Source organism: Syngnathoides biaculeatus, chromosome 12 (assembly GCF_019802595.1).
Source record: "Syngnathoides biaculeatus isolate LvHL_M chromosome 12, ASM1980259v1, whole genome shotgun sequence".
Classification (NCBI taxonomy): domain Eukaryota; kingdom Metazoa; phylum Chordata; class Actinopteri; order Syngnathiformes; family Syngnathidae; genus Syngnathoides; species Syngnathoides biaculeatus.
This window is the reverse complement of record NC_084651.1, coordinates 25258576-25285526: the sequence shown is the minus strand read 5'-3', so window position 1 is coordinate 25285526 and position 26951 is coordinate 25258576. Positions and strand designations below refer to the sequence as shown.

Sequence of the window (26951 nt, the reverse complement as noted above, 5' to 3'; positions counted from 1 at the left end):
AGTATTCTGGAAAAGATAATGCAGTACACTACAACAGCTGCACAGTTGTCCAACATGAAAACTAAATCAAATTTGTCAGACTTGCAAGCATCATACCAGATGGTCATTGAAGTGTTATTGCTAAGTCATTTTTCAGTTACCGTATTTTCCGCACGATAAGGCGCACCTAAAAGCCTTTAATTTTCTCAAAAGCCGACGGTGCGCCTTATAATCCGGTGCACCTTATAATTCGGTGTGTCTTATACAGTGAAGAAAATAAGTATTTGAACACCCTGCTATATTGCAAGTTCTCCCACTTAGAAATCATGGAGGTGCATGTCCACTGTGAGGGAGATAATCTAAAAAGAAAAATCCAGAAATCACAATATATGATTTTTAACAATTTATTTGCGTGATACAGCTGCAAATAAGTATTTGAACATCTGAGAAAACCAGTGGCCAGTTGTTACAGTGGCCTTGGTTTGCAATTACAGAGGTCAAACGTTTACTGTAGTTGTTCACCAGGTTTGTACTCACTGCAGGAGGGATTTTGGCCCACTCCTCTACACAGATCTTCCCTAGATCAGACAGGTTTCTGGGCTGTCGCTGAGAAACAGTTTCAGCTCTCTCCAAAGATTTTCTATTGGGTTTAGGTCTGGAAACTGTCTGGGCCACGCCCGAACCTTGATATGCTTCTTACGGAGCCACTCTTGGTTTTTCTGGCTGTGTGCTTCGGGTTATTGTCATGTTGAAAGACCCAGCCACGACCCATCTTCAATGCTCTGACTGAGGGAAAGAGGTTGTTCCCCAAAATCTCACAATACATGGCCGCGGTCATCCTCTCCTTAATACAGTGCAGTCGTTGTGTCCCATGTGCAGAAAAACACCCTGCTTCACAAGAGGGATGGTGTTGTTGGGATGGAACCCATCATTTGTCTTCCTCCAAACAACACGGTTAGTGGAATTATGACCAAAAAGTTCCATTTTGGTCTCATCTGACCACAAAACTTTCTCCCATGACTCTTTGGATTAAAAAAAAAAATCCCTCACAAACACCATGGATGGCACAGAGTGACATGCTGTGGGAGCAGGATGGGATCACTGTTCATGAATGCTGGAAGCAATATAACTGGACCAATTCATCAATGATGAGTTTGACAGTGTTGCACCAAAGGTAGCTACAGTGAAAAAAATGAGTATTTAAACACCCTGCTATATTGCAACTTCTCCTGCTTAGAAATCATGGAGGGGTCTGAAATTTTCATCATAGGTGCATGTCCACTATGTGAGACATAATCTAAAAAGAAAAATTCAGAAATCACAATGTATGTTTTTTTTTTTTCATGATTTATTTGTGTGATACACCTGCAAAAAAAAAAAATTGAACACCTGAGAAAACTAATATTTGGTACAGTAGCCTTTGTTTGCAATTACAGAGGTCAAACATTCACCAGGTTTGCCCACACTGCAGAGGGATTTTGGCCCACTCCTCCACACAGATCTTCTCGAGATCACACAGGTTTCTGGGCTGTCACTGAGAAACACTGAGTTTCAACTCCTTCCAAAGATTTTTTATTGGGTTTAGGTCTGGAGACTGGCTAGGCCACGCCAGAACCTTGATATGCTTCTTACGGAGCCACTCCTTGGTTTTCCTGGCTGTGTGCTTCGGGTCATTGTCATGTTGAAAGACCCAGCCACAACCTATCTTCAATGCTGTGACTGAGGGAAAGTTGTTCCCCAAAATCTCACAATACATAGCCGTGGTCATCCTCTCCTAAATACAGTGCAGCCGTCCTGTCCCATGTGCAGAAAAACAGCCCCAAAGCATGATGCTACAACCCCATTGCTTTACAGTAGGGATGGTGTTCTTGGAATGGAATTCTTCATTCGTTTTCCTCCAAACACGGAAATATGTTGGTCTCATCTGACCACAAAACTTTCTCCCATGACTCCTCTGTATCATCCAAATGGTCATTGGCAACCTTAAGACAGGCCTTGACATATGCTGGTTTAAGCAACGGAACATTCCGTGCCATGCATGAATTCAAACCATGACGTCTTAGTGTATGACCAAAAGTGACCTTAGAAATGGTGGTCCCAGCTCTTTTCAACTCTGTGTAGTCCCGGGCTGATTCCTCACCATTTTAAGGATCATTGAGACCCCACAAGGTGATATCTTGCATGGGGCTACACTCCAATTGAGATTGACCTTCATGTTTAGCTTCTTCCATTTTCTAATGATTGGTCCAACAGTGAGCCTTTTTTCACCAAGCTGCTTGGCAATTTCTCTGCAACCCTTTCCAGCCATGTGGAGTTGTACAATTTTGTCTCTGGTCTCTTTGGGCAGCTGTTTGGTCTTGGCCATGTTAGAAGTTTGAGTCTTACTGATTGTATGGGGTGGACAGGTGTTTTTATTCAGCTAACGACCTCACACAGGTGCATCTGATTCAGGATAATACATGGAGTGGAGGTGGACTTTTAAAGGTGGAGAAACAGATCTTTGAGGGTCAGAATTGTAGCTGATAGACAAGTGTTCAAATACTTACTTGCGGCTGTATCACACAAATACATCGTTAAAAAAAATCATCCATTGTGATTTCTGGATTTTTCTTTTTAGATTATCTCTCTCACAGTGGACATGCACCTACGATGAAAATTTCAGACCCCTCCTCGAGTTCTAAGTGAGAGAACTTGCAATATAGCAGGGTGGTCAAATACTTATTTTCTTCACTGTATATGGATCAAAATTGAGCCTTTAGTGCAGCTCCATCCAATGGATGCATAACGTAACCCCAGCCTCTAAAGTAGCGTCCATTCAATGCGCCTTATAATGCGGTGCGCCTTATATATGAAAAAAGTTTTGAAATAGGCCATTAGTTGAAGGTGTGCCTTATAATGTGGTGCGCCTTATAGTGCGGAAAATCCAGTACTTTTTTTTTACTAATGTAGATACATCAGTGCACTAGTCTGCCTAGTGATTCTTCATACATAACCGTGGAGTGATAGCTTATTTGTTCTTTGTTAATGGAAAAATTTTCAAAGTGAGCCCTTTGCAACAAGACTTTTTCATGTACAAACATGAAATGATTCCTCCAAAAATGTAGATTTTGGGGGAACATCTTAATATTCATAATCGTCACAGCCATCAAATGTTAGAGAACAGCTATATGTTACAGATATCATTGAACGTTGACAACGTTATCGCTGATTGTTCCAGACATTAGGAAAAAAAAAAACACTGTCTGACGTGAGTGAGGCCTCCACATTGAAAAGCTGCTGGCTATTTTATTCCGCCCTCTGGCTGTCATGATCCTTGCTGCTCCAGCCCGGGCTGCGCGGGTGCCCGCGCGGTTGCGCTAATTGGAAGGCACACACCTGAGCCTCATGCGTGCTGATTGGCCCCGGTGTATATAGGTCCAGGGGGACGACTGGTCCGCTCCCAGATCGTTGCGGTTCATGCCCCGTTTCATCACTCCCATATCCCTGATCGTCAACCCGTGTGTACCGATCTCCGCTTGTTCTCCGACCGACCCCGTAAGCCTGACTCCCTTGATACTCCTGCCTGCTTTGATCGTTCTCCCGTGTACCGACTCCTGCCTGGCCGCTGACCTGCCCTCTACGCCCGACGTCCTGATTACCGCTGCTATACCTGACTGCCTGCCCGATTCCCGACCTTGGATTAATAAAGCTTTTTCCCGAATTACCTCTGCGTCTCCCGTGTCCTCCTGCATTTGGGTCCTTCCTCCGTCTCGATGGGTCGTGACACCGGCTGCCAAGTCGCTGAGGTGAAAGTTGTCTTTGCATCTGAAGTCAACGCATTGTCTGTCACTGATCACTGCCTCCATGCTAACGAATAAGCTACACTTCTTCCCATGCATTTTACAAGTGTCACAAAGGGAGGGCGAGCAGTCGATCAGCGAAGACAACAGTAAAGCCATGCAAATTGATAAGCTGTCATTACAGTCAGTGGCAAAACATCGAAATAAACTATTTAACTACTTGTCATATACAGTATGTCCAGTTGTAACCCCGTTTTTGTGGCGAGAAACCCATTTTAAACAGCAAAATAACAGGCCAAGTAAGACCTGTTTCGAGATATAAAATAGTACACTTCCATACAGAATGCTGCGTTTGTTTATTAATCAGGCAGTTAATTAATTAGTATGTCACTGCATGTCACTTCAAAATGTGGGCATGTTGAAAATATATAACATCCATCCATTTTCTTAGCCGCTTATCCTCACAAGGGTCGCGGGATAATAGGATATTATTATTATTAATAAATATGTGTAGTATAAATTCAGTGTATTAATTTCCATTTATTTGCAAAATTTGAGTATTTGCATTGTTTCTGTAGCTATTGTGGATATACGGAATATAAACATGTACTATAAAAAGCATGCAAGAGGTACAAGAAGTACATTGCGGAAAATAGAAACAAACTATCAGTGTAACCTATCAGTAATGTTTCTTTGCAAAATAGTGCTGAATTTTCATTTTCACATTGAAATATAATGAATATGATTTAATAGAATTTCTTTTTTTAGGTAATATTTTTATGACCAGGGTTGAAAACAGAATTGGCATAGACTTGATATTTTTAATGATGGTATGTTGAAATCTCACATACCGGACCAGCTGTGCTGCAACAATACTACTTTGATTCAGACAGCAATACCTCTGCTATTACGAGGCTGATGTAGTAAAGACATTGAAATGACAAATAATGAAGCCACAATTTTATTAACAATAATAATTATGACTGTTCCATGGGAATGTTCTTGACACCATTTTGAAAATTCAGACAAATTTGGACAAATACTTCTGGAAGTGAATTTTTACAAGTTGGCAGCTCTGAATTGTGTGTATTATTGTCGAATTGATATCCATATTTGTGCTCATTTCAGACCAGTTCAAGCAGATGTGTCCATCTGGAAAAGGATTTATCCCAAGTGGAGAGTTGCTTTACGACGTCCCAACAGCTCAGAGCTACAAAAGTAAGTTCACAAAATGTAATCTCTGACATTGTAAGTGGGAGTGTGACATTTTAGCAATAGAGATCGTCCACGTGACGTCACTGCTTTTACGGCGCTATATTGCCACTCACTCGGCAGTGCGGGAATTGTTGAATCGGAGCTGATTTTTCAAATTCCCCAAGATCTGTTGTGCTGTTGGTTGTCACAATAGACGAGACAGTTCTTCAAATAGATCATTCTATAGAATACCATCTGAAAAGACCAGAAAAGGTCGATGGATTTCGGCCATTAAACGGGATGGATGGTGCCCAACGAAATACACAGGCCTGTGTAGCGATCATTTCATTTCAGGTAGGAATTATTCTTCTCAATCTCAAATTGTCAAGAAGTATCTATAACGCCAAGTTGACTCATTTCAGAACAATTCATATTAAAAAATAATAATAAATTGTCACAAAGAGGTTTATTGAGGTTAACTTGTGGCAGCATTACGCTTCCATATACGGAGAAGATGACTAAAGATTTTTTCCAATCATAGTTATTGAATGTGAGTTTGTGTAAAACCAGGGGTCATTTATTTAAATATTGGTATTTATATCGTAAAAAACTGAGTGGGTCCATCAACGTGAAATTTATTCCTGATTGAGAACAGATCCAGCAGCGAAGTGTTTGAATGCGTCCAGACTTTTGTACGCTTTGTACGTTCTGTGTAACTCTCGACGACTTATTCACTAGATATACGTGTAGATCCAGTTGTCCAAGACAAGCGGAAGCAAATTAATATTATTTATTATCGGCGAAAACATCGACTTCGGCATTAAATATGGATCCTCTATACCAAGTGTCTCTAATTTTTACATATACCTTCGTTTATAAGCACCTTCTAAATGTTTAACGGTATCAGACAAAACGCTGGGTCTTGTGCTCTAAGACATATTTTTGTTTCATATCAATGGAATTAACTTTCAACGTTGCTTTGTTTGACCCGCAATATGGCGAGATGAACAAAAATCACGGGATTTTATGATGTGGGTGCACGATCTCTATATAACACAAGAATTTACATGTTGTTGTCATTACTGTTGTTACCATTAAAGTCTATGTTCTTGTCCACGGCGTTGTTCAACATAGCTCTCCGCAGAACATTCCTAAAATCATTATTATAGTGCATATTGTAATAACTTTTTTTTTTTCCCCCAGATGCAGATGAGTGCACTCTGTTCGGCCAGGAGGTGTGTAAAGGAGGCTTCTGTCAGGACGCTGTGGGGAGCTATGAGTGTTACTGCAAGACAGGACAGGACTATGACCCTGTCAAACTGGAGTGTCGAGGTGTGTGCATGCGTGCGTGTGTGCAAAACCTGTTTAACCCAAAATGTAAGCTTTTTAGCTAAATTATTTAACAGGCGTGACACAGTCAAGGGTTCCAAGTTCAAATTTGAGCTTTGTTACGGCTCTGGAGTGTGTGGAGGACCCAAATGCCGAGGGGTGGAGGTAAGGTGGCAGATGCATTGATTTATGCAAAGTTTATTTTATGGTGGGGTCATGCAGTGGTCCATGAGTGTGAAGTTGTGAATAGACTCCATGGCCGTGTTCTAATTCAATATGTGCAGGGTGCAAGGCGAGCAGCCAGGCACGGAGTCCTCGTGAAACAGTTTGGGGTAGCAAGGCAGAGTCAAAAATATGAAAGATACTACCTGAGGAATACCGTATTTTCCCCACTATAAGGCGCACCTTTAACGAATCGCCCATTTTAAAAAAAAATTTTCATATTGTAGGGATTTGCGAGTTTGGAGCCTACGCGTGTTCACGAGTCGAGGACGATATGACCAATGATTAGAAAAAGTTAACAGCAAATGGATTTATTACAAAGGAATGTGCAATACAGACGTCCGGGTCTTATCTAGGTATCTGCGGCACACAAGACGTGTGTCTTCTGGCAGGATAGCCAAAGAAGAAGACAAGAGCTGCCTGGTAACACACGGTTTTTCTATGTATGGGTCCATAAAAGTGGCTAACCCCCCCCAGTCTAGTCCTGGGCCGGGATGGTAACTTTCCGCTCCTTATCTGGTGTCATTTGTCTCCATGGCAACGCCTGGGAGAGGAGGATGCCACCAACCGGTTTTCTGCGTATAAAGATCAAGGACAACCACCGGCTCCACAACACATTGGTGTCTGATTTGCAAATGGACAACACTTTATCTATTGATTAAATGTATAAGGTCATATTTAAGCAAATAATGAAAGTGCAATAAAAGTAAAATAGTCTTCATTCCCTCTTTTGATCTATGAAATAGATCACAAAAACAATCACGAAAATTCCCAAAGTAACCCTTCAAGAAATATGGAAAACATAAAACCCTCTCTAATCGTTCAACCATACCTTTTAACATGTGCATAGCATCGTGATTCAGAACACCTGTAAGCTTTAAACCTGTAGGACAGTACTAGACAACTCAAAAACAGCAAAACGTTTCTAAAAAAGTAATATCATGCAAAAAGTATCAGTAGAACAGAAGGGCAAGGGCAATGCAATCATGGGGCATGTCAACGTCATGACAATCAGGATGCAGTGGAAGTTTAGTATCACTTTCAAGGGGAGCGATAACAACACTAAAATCATCTTGAGCACTGTGTCGGGGCGGGGGTCTAATGATGACATAATTACCCCGGCCATCAGTTGTGGCACCACTCGCCTTCTCAATCAGACGGGTTAAAAGAGAATGAATACATGGAATGCAACAGCATCCACAGAGGGTGAGAATAGAGGTGAAGACAGCCAGGGAGATGAAGATTAATGAAATGACACCCTTCCATTTACCAAACACATTCATCCAGTTATCCCACATAGACGTGTTAACACCAGAGTGTTCCTTCATTTTTTTAGGAAGGGTTCTAAGTCCATCTACAGCCTTAGAGAGGCGTCTGCCAAGTTGTGTGTTATTTGGCAAACACCTCCTTTCTTGGCCAACGGTGTATCCAATGCGATTCTATTTTGGAAAGCCATAATAGATGTAGCCTTAAGTTGCTCATGTACAGCTTCAAGTCCTTCAAGGGTGAACTTGCCCAAACGTTGCACATTATAATGTATGTAATTGATACGGTCGACATTTTCGTTAGGAGTAACGGGAAAAAGAGCAGAAATTACAGGTATATTTTCAAAACCAGCAACTACCTGATCAGCCAGTTTATACTCATCTGGGACACCATCGGGGAGGCCAATAGCGTCAATGTCGGTGGGGTCATCAGCACCGAGCCAGGTAGGTTTGGAGCTGCGTGAACGGTGTAATAGGCCAACGGCATCCTTCATGTGTTCAGGAGCAACTGCTAGATCATCTCGGGTGACACGAACAACGGAAATAGGCAAAAGTAAAGTTACTAAAGCACATCTGCCTGCACTGTTGCACGGGAGGCGGCCGAAGAGACGGTTCTGCCAGACCAAAGGGTTCTGACCACTCACGAGAGAGTCGTTTAAGGTTGACCACTCAGGAAGATCAAGTGCAGGAGGTGGTGATGGAAGAGAGTCCTGGATCTGTAAGGAGAAATTAGAAGCAAAAGAATGCAGTTGTGTCCAAAACATTGTATGAGAAAACTTGGGAGACACAGCCTTCCTCCAGCGGTTGGAGTGAGGAGGAAGGGCCAGGCATTAGACGACCTATAAGAAGTTCATAAGTAGAGAAACCAGTAGGGCGAGACACAGTTTGTCTTACAGACATTAGAGCAAGGGAAAGAGCCTGAACCCAATTCATGCCAGAAGAAGTACATATTTTAGCCCGTTTTTCCTTCAACGTGCAATTCATACGTTCAACTGAACCTTGACTGGCGGGGTGATAAACACAACCAAACTTGTGAGTTAACCCATAACCACTTCTCAACAGTAGCTAGGTGTGTGGATGTGAAATGTGTACCGTTGTCCGAGCGGATGAGAGTGGGGAAACTGTGCGTTGGAATCCAATGGAGACAGAGTGAGTGAAATGTGGGGTACTGACTCTTCCTGCATTTTGAACCATGTCAGTTGATCTGGTGTAAAGAGTGCAGGATGCTGCTACACCCTCTCTTGCTGCGTATATATGTGTGGATGTAATGTCCCAAGCATCACCTTGTATGCATGCAAAGTTTTCCATGGATACTAGATTGTAGTTGGGGTTGTAATATAGTGTGCAATGGTATGGATCTAGTGGAGGCAGGTAAGCCCCAAGAGTGTTTAACCAGGGCTTCCACAACAGAAATTGATGTATGAGACCAGGTTTGAGCGGTGTTTCTGGTTCAAGTCGGGCCCAATAAATGTCCACAGTTACAGTTGCAGTTGGTTCACTCTCAGGTGTCATAAGCCATTGTCCAGAGTGAAACTGTGCGTTGGAATCCAATGGTTCACCGAAGCTTTCATTACCGACATGGCGTCTTCGCTAGCGCAGGGGTACGCTTCAGGCCATCCGGAAAAGGTGTCAACAAAAGCAAGAATGTAGTGTGTACCGTGAACAGCAGTGATAATTTCTGTGAAATCCATGACCAGTTCCGCGCCGAGCCAGGTGGATGGGTCAAATGAACCTGGCAACGGTCGAAGTGTGGGGCGAACATTGTGTAGCTGGCAAATATTACACGACAGTGAGCGTGACACAAGTCAAGACATTTTAGGCTGCCACCAAATGCGAAGTTTGGTTAGCATGCTTTGGGGCCAATATGAGCCATAGAGTGAGTTTTGGTCAAAATATCTTTTGTTCAGGAGAATCGTTGTGCTGTATTTTACCAATTCACTATGAGACAGAGGTTCGTCAGGAGAGGATTTGTCAAATAATTGGACAAGCATCTGTGGGACATAGCCCACAGTCTGGTTGGCAGCCAAGTCGGCAGCATTATTGCCGAGGGCTGTGGTTGAAGTGGATTTGGAGTGACCGGGGACCTTGATGATAGCCACTGCCAAGGGTTTGGCCAGGGCTTTATCTAATCGTTGGATCAGTGTCAAATGTGCAATAGGAGTACCTTTAGCTGTTTTAAAATAATTCCGTTTCCAGTTAGGCAGGTCCAACACAGCAGGATTGTTACTGTTGGACCAGCCACAACGCCCTTGCATTGGACCTTGAGGTGTAGGAGCTGTAAGACAGTCTTCAATCCAGTTTTCGGGAGAACCACAAACAAAACATCCTTGATCACGTTGATGTTGTTGCACTCTCCCCCTAGCCGCTTCACGCCTTCCTGCGTATTCACCCCGGCTATTACCCCAGAACCCACCTGCCTGTCTCGGTGATTGTGCCTGGCAAAAAATTACATCTGGTGTGGTTTTGGACCTTTACGTCTTGCCTATGCTACTTGTAATTTAAGAAGTTCTATTTGGAGTTTAGTGATTTCATTATCCTCACCCTGTTGTTGACTTAAATTTTGAGGTGATGCACTAAGTGTCGTCTAAATCTAGGCTCATCTTCGGACAGGAGGTCAAGGTCAGCTTTAAGAGTGGTCTGTACTGGTTCAGAGAGACCTGCCGGGATCCCAGTCCTGAACATAGCCTCCTCCGAACCACACTGTCCAGGGTGACGTCCAGCCGATTCAGTCCAAAGTTTAGTAAACTTAGTCAAGTGCTCAACTGGGTCATTTAACATGGGGAAAATAAGTGGGTGCGGCTGTAATAGGAGTGGGGAACCGCTCTCTGATAGCTGCGACCAGACGCTCGAAGTGTGCTCTCAATATGGTTCCATTGGGTACGTTAAGCATACCTGCAGTTGTCTCGATTTCTCGTTGTTCAATACTAGTGCATGATCTAGATGCTGCTTGTCTCCAGTCTCCCATGCAGGGTGTATACCCCTGTAAAGTTTCCACAAAACTTGACAGCCATCCATTACCACCAAAAGAGACGAGACAAGTGAGCAAGACAAGCAACATCTTTAAGATCAAACTGCTTGTATATTGGACCCGCCGGGGCCTCTATCATAGGCATCATTGTAAAGCAAAGCAAAGGAAATTTATTTGTATAGCGCATTTCATACAAGAGGTAACTTTACATGATTAAAGGCATTTGAAAAAAGAGATAAAACATTTAAAACGGGATAAAAACAATAAAAATGACAATATTTAAAAAAAGCAATTAAAACTGCATACAGTGCAAGTAATATGATATAAAAGTGGATATATTCTAAAAAGCATGAGAAAAAAAGAAGAGTTTTCAACCTTGTAGCGTTTTGTTTGCTTGTTATATAATATAATAATATAATAGCCATCCATTTCCTTTACTGCTTATCCTCACAACGGTCGCGGGGAGTGCTGGAGCCAATCCCAGCTGTCAATGGGCAGGAGGCGGGTATCTGGTGTCGTTCGCCTGGGAGAGGAGGATGCCACCAACCGGTTTTCTGCGTACAAAGATCAAGACAACCACCGGCTCCACAACACATCCTTGTCTGATTAGCAAATGGACAACACTTTATCTGTTGATGAAATGTATTAGGTCATATTTAAGGAAATAATGAAAGTGCAATAAAAGTTGTTGGAGGACGCTTTTTTCCTCCTCGCGTGTTCGTTTAGTTTCGGGTAGTGAGAATGTTGGTTATCCAAATACAGGCTAGAGATGATGAACAGTTTCTTCGAAGCTTTTACTTACAGAATATTCTGGGCACAAAAGAGTGACAGACAATGGCTGGAGCAGATCAGAAGTGCAAAGATACAAAGGACTTGCAGCATTCTTATACTATCAGAAGGGTCCGCATCACAAAAGTATGAAAGGAAAACAAATAGCATCACATGAGAATCGCATCATAAAGCAAAGAGCATCACAAAATATCGGCAATCATAATGACTAAACCAAATCTATCTGGTAATAACGGGCATATTCCTACGTCCTGGTCTCTAGTAAACATTTCAGCAAAATTCACTTAAGGTTATCTGATGAGTTGGCATGCTTCAAACATGAGTTATACAAACAAAGAGCAGAAGACACACTTCAAAGTGAAATACTCTTCAATATATAAGGTGCACAACATTATAAGGCGCAAAGAATGGACGCTACAGTAGAGACTGGGGTTGCCATCTCGCTTTGTTCTCTCGTAAACTCTCTTTAGTCTTCTTTACTGGGCGCAGATAATCTTGTTGCTTCCTCCACTTCTGCACCATTGATTCGTTAATGGTAAATTCTCTCGCTACTGCTCTATTCCCGTTTTCTACTGTGTGACTGATTGCCTTGAGTTTAAACTCTGTGTCGTAAGCATCTCTTAAGAGGAGCCATTTTGGGGTCTTTACACAAACACACAAATGAAAATGAAATAGCACACGTCGCGCAGTCATATATCCCAGCATGCACTGCGCTCTACTTCTACAGGGGAAAATTGAGTCGGCGGCTGCTTACTGTAGTTGCGAGACCTGTTGCAGCTCAATATTGATCCATATATTAGGAGCACTGGATTATAAGGCGCATTGTCAGCTTCTGAGAAAATGAAAGGCTCTTAGGTGCGGCTTATATTGCAGAAAATACGATCCTTGAAGATAGCTGGATGCACCAACTCATGTTCAAGAGTTACAGATCTGGTGACCATGTGGAGTTCGGGACTGGTTTACGTAGACAGGAGATGATACTGTAATTGACCCCTCCGTACAGGGCACTTAACCACGCCTCCTGAAGTGACGTCACGCCACGTGCGCTGACGTAAGACAAACAATTGGTAAAAATGGCAAATACAATACAATACAATACAATACATTCTTAACTGAGACAGACGCCATGCTTCTGATTTCATTCAAATCAACGAAATATTATAGATTCTAAATACAATACATTCTTAACTGAGAGAGACGCCATGCTTCTGATTTCATTCAATCATTCACACGTAGCAATGTTATGTTAGCGAAGAACGTCTCATTCATTTATACGAGACGTGTATTGAAAATCAAATATAGGGCATATCTTCGTGCAAACACAGTCTGGTTACGCTTCGGCCGCGAGCCGGCAAGAAAGCGACAAGTTTGTGCAGTCCGATCATCGCTAAATATCGCTCAACAAAGAATAAGTGTGTCAATCGTTCACACGTAGCAATGTTATGCTAGCGAAGAACGTCTCATTCATTTATACGAGACGTGTATTGAAAATCAAATATAGGGCATATCTTCGTGCAAACACACTCTGGTTAAGCTTCGGCCGCGAGCCGGCAAGAAAGCGACACGTTTGTGCAGTCCGATCATCGCTAAATATCGCTCCACAAAGAATAAGTGTGTCAATCGTTCACACGTAGCAATGTTTTGCTAGCGAAGAACGTCTCATTCATTTATACGAGACGTGTATTGAAAATCAAATATAGGGCATATCATCGTGCAAACACAGTCTGGTTAAGCTTTGGCCGCGAGCCGGCAAGAAAGCGACACGTTTGTGCAGTCCGATCATCACTAAATATCTCTCAACAAAGAATAAGTGTGTCAGTCGTTCACACATAGCAATGTTTTGCTAGCGAAGAACGTCTCATTCATTTATACGAGACGTGTATTAAAAATCTAATTTAGGGCATATTTTCGTGCAAACACAGTCTTGGTTAAGATTCTGGCCGCAAGCCAGCAAGAAATCAATACGTTTGTGCAGTCCGATCATCACTAAATATCGCTCAACAAAGAATAAGTGTGTCAATCGTTCACACGTAGCAATGTTATGCTAGCAGAGAACGTCTCATTCATTTATACGAGACGTGTATTAAAAATGAAATTTAGGGCATATCTTCGTGCAAACACAGTCTGGTTAACTTTCGGCCGCGAGCCAGCAAGAAATCGATACGTTTGTGCAGTCCGATCATCGCTAAATATCGCTCAACAAAGAATTAAGTGTGTCAATCGTTCACACGTAGCAATGTTATGCTAGCGGAGAATGTTTCATTCATTTATACGAGACGTGTATTAAAAATCAAATTTAAGGCATATCTTCGTGCAAACACAGTCTGGTTAAGCTTCTGGTCGCGAGCCAGCAAGAAATCAATACGTTTGTGCAGTCCGATCATCGCTAAATATCGCTCAACAAAGAATTAAGTGTGTCAATCGTTCACACGTAGCAATGTTATGCTAGCGGAGAACGTCTCATTCATTTATACGAGACGTGTATTAAAAATCAAATTTAAGGCATATCTTCGTGCAAACACAGTCTGGTTAAGCTTCTGGCCGCGAGCCAGCAAGAAATCAATACGTTTGTGCTGTCCAATCATCGCTAAATATCGCTCAACAAAGAATAAGTGTGTCAATTGTTCACACGCAGCAGTGTTATGCTAGCGAAGAACTTCGAATTCATTTATACGAGACATGTATTGAAAATCAAATATAGGGCATACCTTCGTGCAAACATGTGTTCCGGTTGATATTAGATGGATTTAGTTGATGATGAGGTCTTCCACAAAGTTTGACCCATCGAAGGCATTTTTCGTACTGGGTCTTCAGTTTTGGAAAGGGTACGAATCGAACTCCACCAACTAGCCTTTCAGGATACCTGTCGTCACTATTACAAAGTCAGTGACTACACCTCTTAACCATATTTTTTGTTAAATAACCCAAATACGCGATAAAACGCTAACTAAACCTATACTGGACCATTCAATGTTGTCAGAGAAAATGGCGGGAGCAAAAACAGGCTTTGGTCTATGCAGATCTCTGGCCTCTTGATTGGTCAGTGACGCGGATTGCGCAATATCCACGGAGGGGTCAATTGCCTGCTCATGTGCCCCTACTCTTCTCACCAAGGACTAACACACACCCACACCTACACGCACACACACGCCCATCATGTTTTTGTTCTTGCTATCTCCTGGTAGGAGGCTGCCACGTTATCTAGACCAGAGCAAAGCATTTCTTTATTGGAAGCAGATGTATGATATTTATGATCACAATTATTCCAACTCCGGAGAAAACCCACGCAGGCACGAGGAGAACATGCACACTCCACACAGCTGGGTCCGGGATTGAACCAGGGATCTAGGACTTGTGAGGCCAACGCTTTCCATCTGATCCACTGTGCCGCCAGACATATTCCAATTGGCTGAAATGGTTTGAATCTCCATGAGACTTCATCTCGCCATCAATACCGAACAGGCTCTGACCTTTCTGTGTGTCATCTGAAAATTGTCTCTTGAGTACTTGCGTGGGTTTCCCCCCACATTTCAGAAACCTGCATGCTCGGTTAACTGAAGACTCAAAAATTATGGAACTTTAAAAGTGTCTGATTATTAGTTCCGTCTTAATGTATAAGTGAAAGAAAAAGGAATGCTTGGATGTGCAGATTAACAGTAGATAAACTGAGATTGTTTTTTTTATTATTATTTTACTCTATGTCAAAAAGATATATATCAAAAAATAATCAAAGACATATTTTGCCTCCATTTCTTTTCTTTTAGATATAAATGAGTGCGCCGACGAGTCAGTGTGTGTTGGAGCACAGTGTTTGAACACTGAAGGGTCATATATTTGTTTCTGTAATCATCCCATGGTGTTGGACCCCAACAGGAACAGATGCATCTTTGTTCCTGATGTGGCTGGTAAGAGTTTGGCATTTGTCTTGAGTTTTTCTCAACTAAAACGAGAACAATTATCAATTATCCAGTAGGATCTTTGTCTAAAAGTGAAACAAAGCAAATTTATTCATAAGAAGGTAACCCAATGAGCTTTACATGATGAAAAGCATTTTAAAACAACTTATAAGAAACACATAATTTCAAGAAGTGTTTCTTGCAAAATGCTTCGCTGATTTAGTGTGTGTGTGTGTCCTCATCCCCAGACCAACATGGGGTGGGTCAGGTCGACTTTCAGGGTATCTGCTGGCAGAAGGTGACAGAAACCATGACGTGCACACTCCCAATGGGTCCCGACAGGAAGACGACATTCACAGAGTGCTGTTGTCTCTTTGGAGAGGCGTGGGGCATGGAATGTGCCCTTTGCCCACCCAAAAACACAGGTATCAGCAGTACACTCTTACATCTATGTCCCACGTCTCAATCAAACCAGTTTTAATGTTACACATGATCTGAATTACAAATCTGCCGTTTTAATCGGAATCTGAGTTCGTCTTAATTCACCAAGTATGCTAATAACATGCAAGCAATTTGTCTGAAAGTGTCCTTCTGGACATTGGATCTACCAATAATATGCTTATTTGGGATTATCCTATTACCACAATTCTCTAATAGTCTTCTCGATTGCTGATAGTCTTTAACATTCATCTGCACATTGTCCTGGTAGAGCAGCATCTGAACCAGACAAGTTGGAAAATAAAAGATGAGAGAGAAATACCTCACATGACCACCAGACTTTGTTCTTCGTTTTCTTTGGAGAAGGCCAAACAAAGGCAATGGTGGCTGTTATGGTTCTCACACTGTTATTTCTGGCTCTTTTGTCCCCCCTCTTCCTGCTCTCTAAGGTGATTATGCATCCATGTGTAACCTTGGCGGGCGTCATCCTTACGGCCGTGATGCCCTTGTCGCTGGTCCAGTCCATGAGTATGAAGTGAGCCCAGACTACTCACCATCGCCCGAGGAGCATCCTGCCTTGCCATTTTACGACAACGTGGAATGTAAGTACATTTTGAAATAAAACGCGATCTTCCTTGACTGATATAGAAATATATGTCGCACTTTCAACAAAAATCAGAGTATCCCGATAACTACCATTCGGACCTGGATAATTTTGGCGCGAGTTTCGTAAATCTGAAAAAAATGCCTATGTCGCGTTTTGAAAACACACTCTTCATATATAATATAATCTGTTTTGTAGCCTATACATTCTGACCAAAATATTATATATATATATATATATATATATATATATATATTATATATATATATATATATATAATCTCTAAGAAAATTACAGCCTAATTAAAAACAATGTATATTTTGTAGGAATATGAAAGTGAATGATCTTTAGCCATTGCAACAATTTTCTGTTCTTTTCACACTTATCAAGCCTAGTGATTATTATTATTATTATCATGGTCCTAGTGGGTGAGATTGAAGTGGTTGAGAGAAGTGAGGGAGGGAATAATGTCAAGTGTCAAAATCAGAAAGATTTGTGGCTTAAATTCTTCAATTTTTTTTAGGGTGGGGAAGGGATCCTACTGGCAAGTTAACATAAGAGCCCTTATTTTAGTTGTGAAATGTAAACAATATGCAGGTGAAAAGAAGCAACCTCCTATTTGTGCTAGAGAAGAATGAGGAATGCTTCCCCTTGTTGTAGAATAGAGCATAACTTTCTTACCTTAATTTGTTACACACACTGCCATTTTATGTATGTTTATCATATGGTTTTATCTAAGTGTTTCCAATGGGCGTTTAATGAGTGTGTAAAAGAATTACAGTACACTGATCAAGCGGCTTGCCCACCCGCTACACCCTACTGAAAAAAAAATTTCAGTGCTTTCATGTCCTTTTGTGCAAGTAATGCTGCAGTGTGCTGACACATCCTGGCACTCCTCAGCAGTAAACTTTTATCTGCCAAATTCATTTTTGAAAGATTGAATAGTTGCAGTGTAAATGGGAAAAAAAAATCAAAATATTGAAGGTAAATCTTAAATTAAAGCCACCTATCACAATCAACAGTCAACTGTGTAGTGTAGTGGTTCACATGCATGAATTTCTTTCCTGGAAGTGAGATTGCCTCTCATTCCTGGACAATACAATAACAATATTCAAACAATAATACAAAACAACAATATTTTCTGCATGATTTTCATTTAACAGACTGGAGATAAGTGCAGGGTGTTGTCTACCTCTCACACCTGAATGTTCACATGATCGTCTTGCTTTTTGGATTTCCCTACTCAAAGCATCAGTTGCAAGAGCCCTTTTAATGGACTTCTTCTTGTTTTCCTTTTGTCTTGTCCCATTAGGGGTCGCCACAGCGTGTCATCTTTTTCCATCTAAGCCTATCGCGTACATCCTCTTCTCTAACACCCACTGTCCTCATGTCCTCCCACACAACATCCATCAACCTTTTCTTTGGTCTTCCTCTCGCTCTTTTGCCTGGCAGCTCCATCCTCAGCACCCTTCTACCAAAATACCCACTCTCTCGCCGCTGAACATGTCCAAACCGTCTAAGTCTGATCTCTTTAACCTTGCCTCCAAAACATCAAACTTTGGCTGTGCCTCTGATGAACTCACTTCTAATCCTATCTAACCTGCTCACTCCGAGCAAGAATCTCAGCATCTTCATTTTTGTTACCTCAAGTTCTGCTTCCTGTTGTTTCTTCAGTGCAATGTCTCTCATCCGTACATCATGGCCGGCCTCACCACTGTTGCCCAACATCCTAGACTCTTCTGTCCAATATAACAGCAGACACCTTCCACCAACTGTTCCACCCCACTTGGACCAGTTTCTTCACTTCCTTACCACACTCTCCATTGCTCTGTATTGTTCAACCCAAGTATTTGAAGTCGTCCACCCTCGCTATCTCTTCTCTCTGGAGCTTCACACTTCAGCCTCCACCCCTCACAATCATGCACATATATTCTGTTTTACTTTGGCTAATCTTCATTCCTCTCCTTTCCAGTGGATGCCATCTTTCTAATTGTTCCTCCGTCCGCTCCTTGCTTTCACTACATATCATAGTCCAAGGGGATTCCAGTCTAACGTCATCTGTCAGCCCATCTATTACTACTGCAAACAGGAAAGGGCTCAGCGCGGATCCCTGATGCAGTTTCACCTCCACCTTAAATTCTTCTGACACACCTACGGCACATCTCACCGCTGTACTGCTGCCCACATGTCCTGTACTATTCTAACATATTTCTTATTTATTCCTCTATAGTTTCCACAGCTCTGAACATCGCCTTTGTTCTTAAAAAAGGGGGCTAGCACACTTTTCCTCCATTCTTCTGGCATCTTCTCTCCCGCTAGTACTCTATTGAATAAGTTGGTGAAAAACTCCACAGCCACCTCGCCAAATTGCTTCCATACCTCCACTGGTATGTCATCAGGACCAACTGTCTTTCCATTTTTCCTCCTATTCAGTGCCTTTCTTACTTCCCTCTTACTAATCATTGCCACTTCCTGGTCATTCACACTTGCCTCTTCAACTCTTCCTTCTCTCTCATTTTCTTCATTCATCAACTTCTCAAAGTGTATTTCCATCTACTTAGCACACTACTGGCACCAGTCAAATATGTCAATCGCTATTCTTAATCACCTTTAGTTTCTGCACGTCCTTCCCATCTCTATCCCTCTGTCTGGCCAACCTGTAGAGATGCTTTTGTTCTTCTTTCGTATCTAACCTGGTGTACGTCGTCATATGCCTCTTGTTTGGCCTTCACCACATCTACCTTTGCCCTACGACGCATCTCAATGTATTCCTTCCGCCTCTCCTCTGTCCTCTCCATGTCCCACTTCTTCACTAATCTCTTTCCTTGGATGACTTCCTGTATTTTGGGGTTCACCACCAAGTCTCCTTCTCCCCTTTCCTACCAGAAGGCACCCCAAGTACTCTCCTGCCTGCCTGAGTACCTTGGGAGTAGTATTCCAGTCTTTCAGGAGCTCTTCCTGTCCATCTACAGCCTGTCTCACCTCTTTCCGAAAGGCCACACAACATTCTTCCTCTCTCTACTTCCACTATCTCATTCTCTGATCTACCTTTGTCTTCTTAATCTTCCTACCCACTACCAGAGTCATCCTACACACCACCATCCTATGCTGTCGAGCTACACTCTCCCCCAACCTACCTTACAATCAGTAACCGCTTCCACATTACATCGTCTGCACAAAATATAACCCACCTGTGTGCTTCTACCTCTGCTCTTGTAGGTCAGTCTATGTTCCTGTCACTTCTGGAAATAAGTGTTCACTACTGCCAATTCCATCGTTTTTACGAAGTCCACCACCATCTCCCCCTCAAAGTTCCTTTACCGAATGCCGTACTAACACATCACTTCTTCATCACTCCTGTTTCCTTCACCAACATGTCCATTGAAATCTGCACCAATCACAGCTCTCTCTCTCTCTCTCTGGGATGCTCAGGACTACTTCCAGAATTTCTCTTTCAACTCGAGGTCGCATCCTACCTGTGGGGCATAGCCACTAATCACATTATACACAATAACCTCAATTTCAAATTTCAGCCTCATCACTCGATCTGATACTCTTTTCACCTCCAAGACATTCTTAGCCAGCACTTCCTTTAAAATAACCCCTACTCCATTTCTCTTCCCATCTACCCCATGATAAAATAATTTAAACTCTGCACCTAATCTTCTAGCCTTCCTCCCTTTCCACTTGCTCTCTTGGATGCAGAATATATCAACCTTTCTCCTAATCATCATGTCAACTAACTCCTGAGCTTTACCTGTCATAGTCCCAACTCATAGCTGTATGGTCTGTGCATTTCTCTTCTTCTTCTGCCAACTAAGCCACTTTCTTCCCTTTTTTGGTCTTTGACCTACATTATCTGAATTTCTACCTATGCCTTGCAGATTAACATTTCCGGGTGCGGGCGTAGGAAGCCCGGGCCACGACCTAACTGTTAAGGAATCCGTATGATGAACGGTCATGTATGTTTGGCACAGTTTTGCGCTGGATACCCTTCCTGACGCAGGGCACATGGAGACAGACAATAATTGCCCTCACAATCACACCTAGGGGCAATTAAGAGTGTCAGTTAATGTTGAATGTTTTTGGAATTTGGGCTCCTGGAGAAAACCCAGATGGGAAAACTGCAAACAAGGGAGGGCCGTGATTGAACTCGGTCCTCAGAACTATGAGGCCAACACTTTACAGGTGTGCCACCGTGCCACCTGACTTGAGTTTTAACAGCTGTTACATGTGCCCTGTGATTGACTTGCCGCGTAGGCCAAGGTGTACTCGTCCTCTCTCCAGGATGTCGTATTAAAAAAATGGATGAATGGAAATGTAGCTCGCTGGTTTATATCCTGCAGCACCTGATAAACACAAAGCCAGTAAAGTGGGTTAGGGAAGGCTTAGTTTTGAAATCTGATTACAGTCAGAAGTTGCCAGATTTATTTTCCACTTTGGTCCAGACCAGAGAGCGAGGTTACATTTTTGGTAAACTTTGTCATCATTCTCACAGATCCATTCAAGGCGTTTGAGGGTTTGCGATCAGAGGAGTGCGGGATCTTGAATGGCTGTGATAACGGCCGGTGTGTTCGAGTCCAAGAGGGTTACACATGTGAGTGCTTTGATGGCTACACGCTGGACCTGCCCCGCATGGCCTGCATTGGTAAGAGCGCAGTCATTATTCACTGCAATGAATAATGTCATTGAAATCATTTGGGATTAAATTACATCCTGTATGCTCTCTTTGTTCTATCCCCAGATGTAAATGAGTGTTCAGAACTCAACGATCACATGTCGCTGTGTAAAAATGCAAAATGCATCAACACATTGGGTTCCTATCATTGTCAATGCCTTCCAGGCTTCACCCCCTCTGAAAAAGCAAACTATTGTGTGGAGACAGCGACACACCAAACGTCAGCACACACACAGTGAGTGTGAATTGACTGGACTGGGCAACAAGAGACTCTGAATCCACAGTCACGCGCACAAAACACATCTCTTGAAATGGCATTTTTGTGAGCATCAGCTAAAAGAAACAAAAACAAACAATTATTAGGTCATTCAATTTGCAATAATACTGGTTTGGTTGTAGCAAATAAATGGCCCTAACTTTCCAAAAATGTTAAATCTGACACACACTTCTCTAAAACATTGCACCATTTTGAGTCTTTTCTTTCTTTGTTTCTGCATTCCCCATCTGTTCAATTTGAGTGTTTTGAGTGACTTCTTCTATTTAATAGATTTGAATTATATATGATCTGTTTAATACTAAATATGGGTATTTTTGAATAAACTAAAATGTATTATCTTATGAATGGTATTTTATTGTGACTATAAATATTCCAATTTGCCAATGCCTTGTCTGTATAAAGAAAGTTTCTTGAAATTACAGAACAGAGTGGAACTTCTAAAGATGGATCCTACATTTTCAAGAGTCATATTGTCACCATCAGAAAACTTTGATTAACCGTGTTATCAATTACCATCAATTTAGGCAATTTACTCTGCAATTTGTGTAAGCAAAACCCACACAATCATGGTTTGAATATGCAAACAAGCCAAGGCCAAGATTTTCACCTTGAACCTGAGAACTGTGAGGCAGATGCCCTATCCACTCAGCAACCTTACACATGCAATCATCAGGCAGTGATTTTGACTACCATTGTCAAGCGGGGTGGCTTGCTTTTCATTGCCAACAGTAAGCACAAACAAGAGTGGAATGTTATTCATTTTGTACACGAATCTGTAAACCAAACAACTCGATATTTCTTTGACACAATAATGTAAAACAAATGAACAACAATTGACCATGATTTATTCCAATGGTGGTTTGAATTTTCGCCACAATGATAATTGTGGTCATTGTCTGTGCTGAGCACCTGAACAGTATGCAATATATTTAGCCACACTTTGACATGTACAGCACACTTATGTTGTTGTAATTCTTTACCAAGCTTCTGCAATTCTCTGCAGTTGTCCTTTAAACTTCATAGGACTAGTTTTCTCAAAAAAAAAAAAGTGGTAACTTGGTTTGTTGAGTGCGTGATCTCATGTTTATCATAATTCCCAAATACAGTGGTACTTCTACTTACCAAAGCCTCTACTAACAAAAAATTCAGGTAACGAAAAGCCGCCCCGGAAAACTATTTGTCTCTAGTTACGAAAGAAATTCAGGATACGAAAGGAAAAAGAGTGGCGCTGGATTCAACCTAATGTAAACATCCTGTACTGTATCTTGGTTTGAAAGCGGCCCGACAGAGCTGCTTTCCTACTGGCCACCTCGGTCACGTGGTTCTGGTATCTCTGGATCTGCTCCCGTGATGCTTGTTAATAGGAATGACCCCCACAATTTGTTACGAGCTTTAAGTTCTGAGACTGGCACCACAAAGTTTTTCATTTTTTCTTTCTTTGGGCTGTCCTCTTCTAAATCTCCTCTGGGGACCCTGGGAAAGAGAATTGCACAGTTAGAAGGAGAGAGACAGGAAAGCATGATCTGGAGTAAACAGGAGGAGTCCCCCTCACCTCAGCCATCGGAGAGTAACAATCCCTGTGTGCTTTTTATTCTGCTACCATTTTCATTCCCCTCCACTAAATTTGTCAGTACGCCTCAAAGCAAATATTGAAATACTTGTAAATATAGAAAAATTATCTAGTTTATGTTATTGGCTCAATACTGTTCTTAAGCCAAAACAGGTATTGGTATTGTGGACTCCATTTGGTGATAGACAAATGTGTCCAGTCAGTGGTGGGGTTGTGAATCTGGAGCCAGGGAATGCCAACAACTAAGGGAATCTCAGGGGAAAGAATGACAAAGATGGTCTGGTGGGTGACAGAGGACATGACCAGGCATCCAGGGCTGTGATGCTTTTCGAAGATGGAAGTGGTTGGAGGGGAATTTGCGTATTAATCCAGATTTTAGGCCCTCCAGATTTTAAATGCACCACACCAACCGAGGGGCAGGGGTCACTGAATCACGGGGTAGAGCCAATGACTGCTTGTCGGGGACCTTGCGGTCATAGTAACAGGGAGGTAGGTTTTACTTAGCTACATGGCGCTGTTCCTGGGCTAGATAACTGCTTGGCCTGGAGGTTCCCCTCTCATGACCCATGGCTGCTCCCTCATTATGTTCTTAATGGGTGCCCTTACCCCCCACCCCCGCCCCCCAACAAAAAAAGAGAACCTGTGGTTCCAGTTTCCATCCTTGATTGATTGATCTATCACAGAAATGTTTCTAATTATCAAACCAATTTTAATAGCACTCAAAGACAACCCAAGGAAATAAAAAAATGCAGTTTTCAAATGACTGAAGGCACAGAAAAATTACAAACCTTTCTGACCCTCAGTAAAAATGTAATTGCCCCCCTTGTTAAATCACAGTCACTGTGACTAACCCCAAATTTGGAAAGTGTGAGTTAAATTTCACAAGTCACACCCAATCCTGATCACCAAAATTGTTGAATCAATTAATCACTTAAATAGAATCTGTCAGAGAACTTGACGTAGACTACAAGATCTCAAGAACCAGTGCATCATGCACTGATCTAAAGAAATTCAAGAAGAAATGAGATAAAATGATTGAAATCCTTCTGTCTGGAAAAGGTTACAAAGCCATTTCCAAGGCTTTGGGGCTCCAGCGAATCACTGTGAGAGCTATTTTGCACAAATGAAGAAAACTGGGATCAGTGACAAACATTCCCAGGACTGGATGACCAACTAAAATTCATCCAATAGTGCGACGACTCATCCAGGAGGTCACAAAATAACCTCAAACAACATCTTAAGACCTGAAGGCCTCAGTTAAGATCAGTGTTCATGACTTTACCATAAGAAAGATACTGGACAAAAGTGTCATCCATCTGAGAGTTCCCAGGTGAAAGCTCTTGCTGTTCGCAAAAATACGAAGGCTCTTCTGACATTTGTCAAGAAAAATCTTGGTGATCCTCAAGACTATTGGAGAAACATTCTGTGGACTGACACGTCAAAAATATAACTTTTTGGAAGGTGTACGACCCATTACATCTCGCGTAAAAATGGCACAGCATTTGATAAAAAAATAAATAAATAAAAAACGTGCCAACAGTGAAGCATGGTGGTGGTAGTGTGATGGACTGGGGCTGCTTCACTACCTCAGTACCAGGACAACTTGATGACATCAATTATGATGAATGATGGGACAATGAATTCTGCTGTGGACCAGAAAATCCTGAAGGAGAACATCTGGCCATCAGTTCGTGCCCTCAAACTCAAGCGTTCTTGAATCATGCAGTACGTAGGACAACAATCCAAAGCACACCAGAAAATAAAAAACAAAAAAAGCAGTGCAGTCAGGAGACAGAAAACAGCATGTGCACTTGTGATAGAAAACGATCAAATTTCACTTTCAAATTCATTTCTCCCTCAATGAATCAAACAAGAAACGATCAAATTGTAACCTGTGTATGGCATTAGCTCAATTTAAGAAAGAAGGAAACACTGTATAAATAAATCATTTTTCACATCCATGTAGAAAATACAGTAGCTGATACAAGGTTGAGTAGGCTGCATAACTAGATTTTTTTTTTTTTTTTTTTTTGCAAATATGCAACTGATGTGGTAGAATATTTTCATGTAAAAACCCTAAAATGTGAATTCAGAGATTTGTTTCTACAATTTGAAGATATTTGCTGAAAACGTGCATATTGAAAGCTCACTTATGGAGCTATAGAAATTAATTTTACACTATTTTCACGATTTCACATGATATTTTGTGGCGGAGCTTCAGTTATCCAGCGGCACACATCGGCCCCTCCCACTTATGCACCTTTCTTTACATCAGTCATGATACCATGCTATTGCGATATGTGGTCAGCAAGCTAGCTTTACCTACAACCCGAAAATAAAACTGCATTTCTGAGAGTCTACTGGTTTATTGGTAGTAATGTTACGGGACGTGCTCAGGCTAAACATAATTGCCCGACTAATGAGGAAGCGTTTCTTTGAAGCGTGCCTCAAGCCACGATTCATTTGGGGGAGAGATCGGAAATGATGTCGTCAGAAGCCTCGTTCCCCGGCTGTAGTACATGACAGATGCATGAAGTTGTTCAAAATTTGGCGCGATGTTTGACAGCAACATAAATCACTCAGGGTCCGACATTAAAATGTGGGTTTTATGGGTATGAAAAGTGTCTTGATAGTTTGGAGAGTTCAGTTGGCATTGGTTTCGAGAGTTTAGAGTAAAGATAAAAATCAAAATCTCCTTTTTTACATCAGTGTCTAAGTGACACAAGCATACATCTTCAGTGGCCGCTTCAGAGTTCCACAAGCACTTTCACTGTTCTCTTCCTGAATAAACACATGCAAGCTGACATAAAAACATGATGAAACGAGTCATATCACATCATACTGGAAGCATTTCTGAAAACCAACACGTTCACAATATTTTTTCATATCATGTACTTTTTTTTGGAGGCGGGGCAATAAATAGTAAATTCCAAGAGCCAAAATAGATTTTTAAATTTCAATGCGTTACACATGAAGATACAGCTGCCTGTAATTACACACATGGACAGCAAGTGGCATCGTGTACACATTAAGCCTCAAGAAAGAAACCCTCTCTCAAACTTCAAACCTCTTGAAATGGTTCAGCGCATCAAGAGGCATCATCTCGCCATCACTACTTATCGTCTGTGGAGGTGTTGACGTTATACAGAACAAAATGGAAAGCCAAGGATTTTTTTTTAAAGTCCTGCTTGACAGCCATTGTGTTGCATGCATGGCACTTGCATGGTGGCTTGACATGGTGGAAAAGCCTCACGAGAACCCAATGGGATATGTTCCAGCCACTGGAGGTGTGAAGTCAGAAATATCATATGAATTGTATAACGGTAAACCATATCATTTTCCAAGCCACTTATCCTCACAAGGGCCACCGGAGTGCTGGAGCCAATACCAGCTATCTTCGGGCAGGAGGCTGGGTACACCCTGGACCAGTTGCCAGCCAATTCCAAGGCACACAGACACAAACAACAGTCGCAGTCACAATCACATCTAGGGGAAATTTAGAGTCTCATGCATGTTTTTGGGAATTTGGGAGGAAACCAGAGTGCCCGGAGAAAGCCCATGCCGGCATGGGGGAACATGCAAAGTTCACATAGGCGGGGCTAGGATTTGAACCCCAGTCCTCAGAACTGTGAGGCCAATGCTCTAACCAGACATGCTGCCCATAGAACCTTAGTGTTGTCCATTTGCTAATCAGACAAGGATGCGTGGTGGAGCCGGTGGTTGTCCTTGTTCTCTGTGTTCAGAAAACCGTCTGGTGGCATCCTCCTCTCCCAGACGTTGCCGTGGAGACGGACGACACCAGATAAGGAGCGGAAAGTTACCATCCCGGCCCAGGACCAGACTCTGTGTGTGTGTGGGGGGGGGGGGGGGGGGGGGCAGCCGCCTTTACCATGGACCCATACATGTAAAAACCTTGTGTTACCGGGCAGCTCTTGCCTTCTTCTTTGGCTATCCTGCCACAAG

General features: G+C 42.2%; 2 protein-coding genes across 17 annotated transcripts in view; one reads left to right on the top strand and one right to left on the bottom strand.

Annotated features, from left to right (window-relative positions):
• ltbp1 (latent transforming growth factor beta binding protein 1) overlaps positions 1 to 22223 on the top strand; it is a 183492-nt gene extending 161269 nt beyond the window's left edge. For 5 of the 11 annotated variants that reach the window (XM_061836278.1, XM_061836282.1, XM_061836279.1 and 2 more), the window contains 7 exons: positions 4887 to 4976; positions 6156 to 6284; positions 15290 to 15430; positions 15670 to 15846; positions 16309 to 16461; positions 20962 to 21111; positions 21208 to 22223. In XM_061836278.1, coding sequence (XP_061692262.1) covers positions 4887 to 4976; positions 6156 to 6284; positions 15290 to 15430; positions 15670 to 15846; positions 16309 to 16461; positions 20962 to 21111; positions 21208 to 21380 — 1013 coding nt within the window. In that variant the 3' untranslated portion in view covers positions 21381 to 22223. Of the gene's footprint in view, positions 1 to 4886; positions 4977 to 6155; positions 6285 to 6358; positions 6447 to 15289; positions 15431 to 15669; positions 15847 to 16308; positions 16462 to 20961; positions 21112 to 21207 lie in introns of those variants that run through there. The other 6 variants (XM_061836283.1, XM_061836280.1, XM_061836285.1 and 3 more) reach the window with 4 other exon arrangements.
• LOC133509387 (uncharacterized) lies at positions 6 to 15282 on the bottom strand. Of its 6 annotated transcripts, XM_061836291.1 has the most exons (4): positions 14234 to 15282; positions 12280 to 12571; positions 8128 to 12167; positions 6 to 3783 (listed from the first exon to the last, which is right to left on the bottom strand). In XM_061836291.1, the coding sequence occupies exons 3-4, from the start codon at positions 8530 to 8532 to the stop codon at positions 3265 to 3267; spliced, it is 924 nt and encodes a 307-aa protein (XP_061692275.1). In that variant the 5' UTR covers positions 8533 to 12167; positions 12280 to 12571; positions 14234 to 15282; the 3' UTR covers positions 6 to 3264. The 6 variants fall into 6 exon arrangements, 5 of the variants coding, with proteins under 5 accessions (XP_061692275.1, XP_061692273.1, XP_061692277.1 ...); XM_061836289.1 differs by lacking the exon at positions 14234 to 15282 and having other exon boundaries at positions 12280 to 14224; XM_061836293.1 differs by lacking the exon at positions 14234 to 15282 and having other exon boundaries at positions 8128 to 11290; positions 12280 to 14224.
• Positions 22224 to 26951: the final 4728 nt, after the last annotated feature.

Excerpts from the sequence above, each read along its gene's own strand:
- LOC133509387 (XM_061836291.1), bottom strand. The coding sequence starts at position 8,532 with ATGTTTTGGACACAACTGCATTCTTTTGCTTCTAATTTCTCCTTACAG. Across the intron at positions 3,784-8,127 it reads AGTATAAACTGGCTGATCAG|ATGCAAAGACAACTTTCACC; the intron begins GTAGTTGCTGGT and ends CGTTGACTTCAG.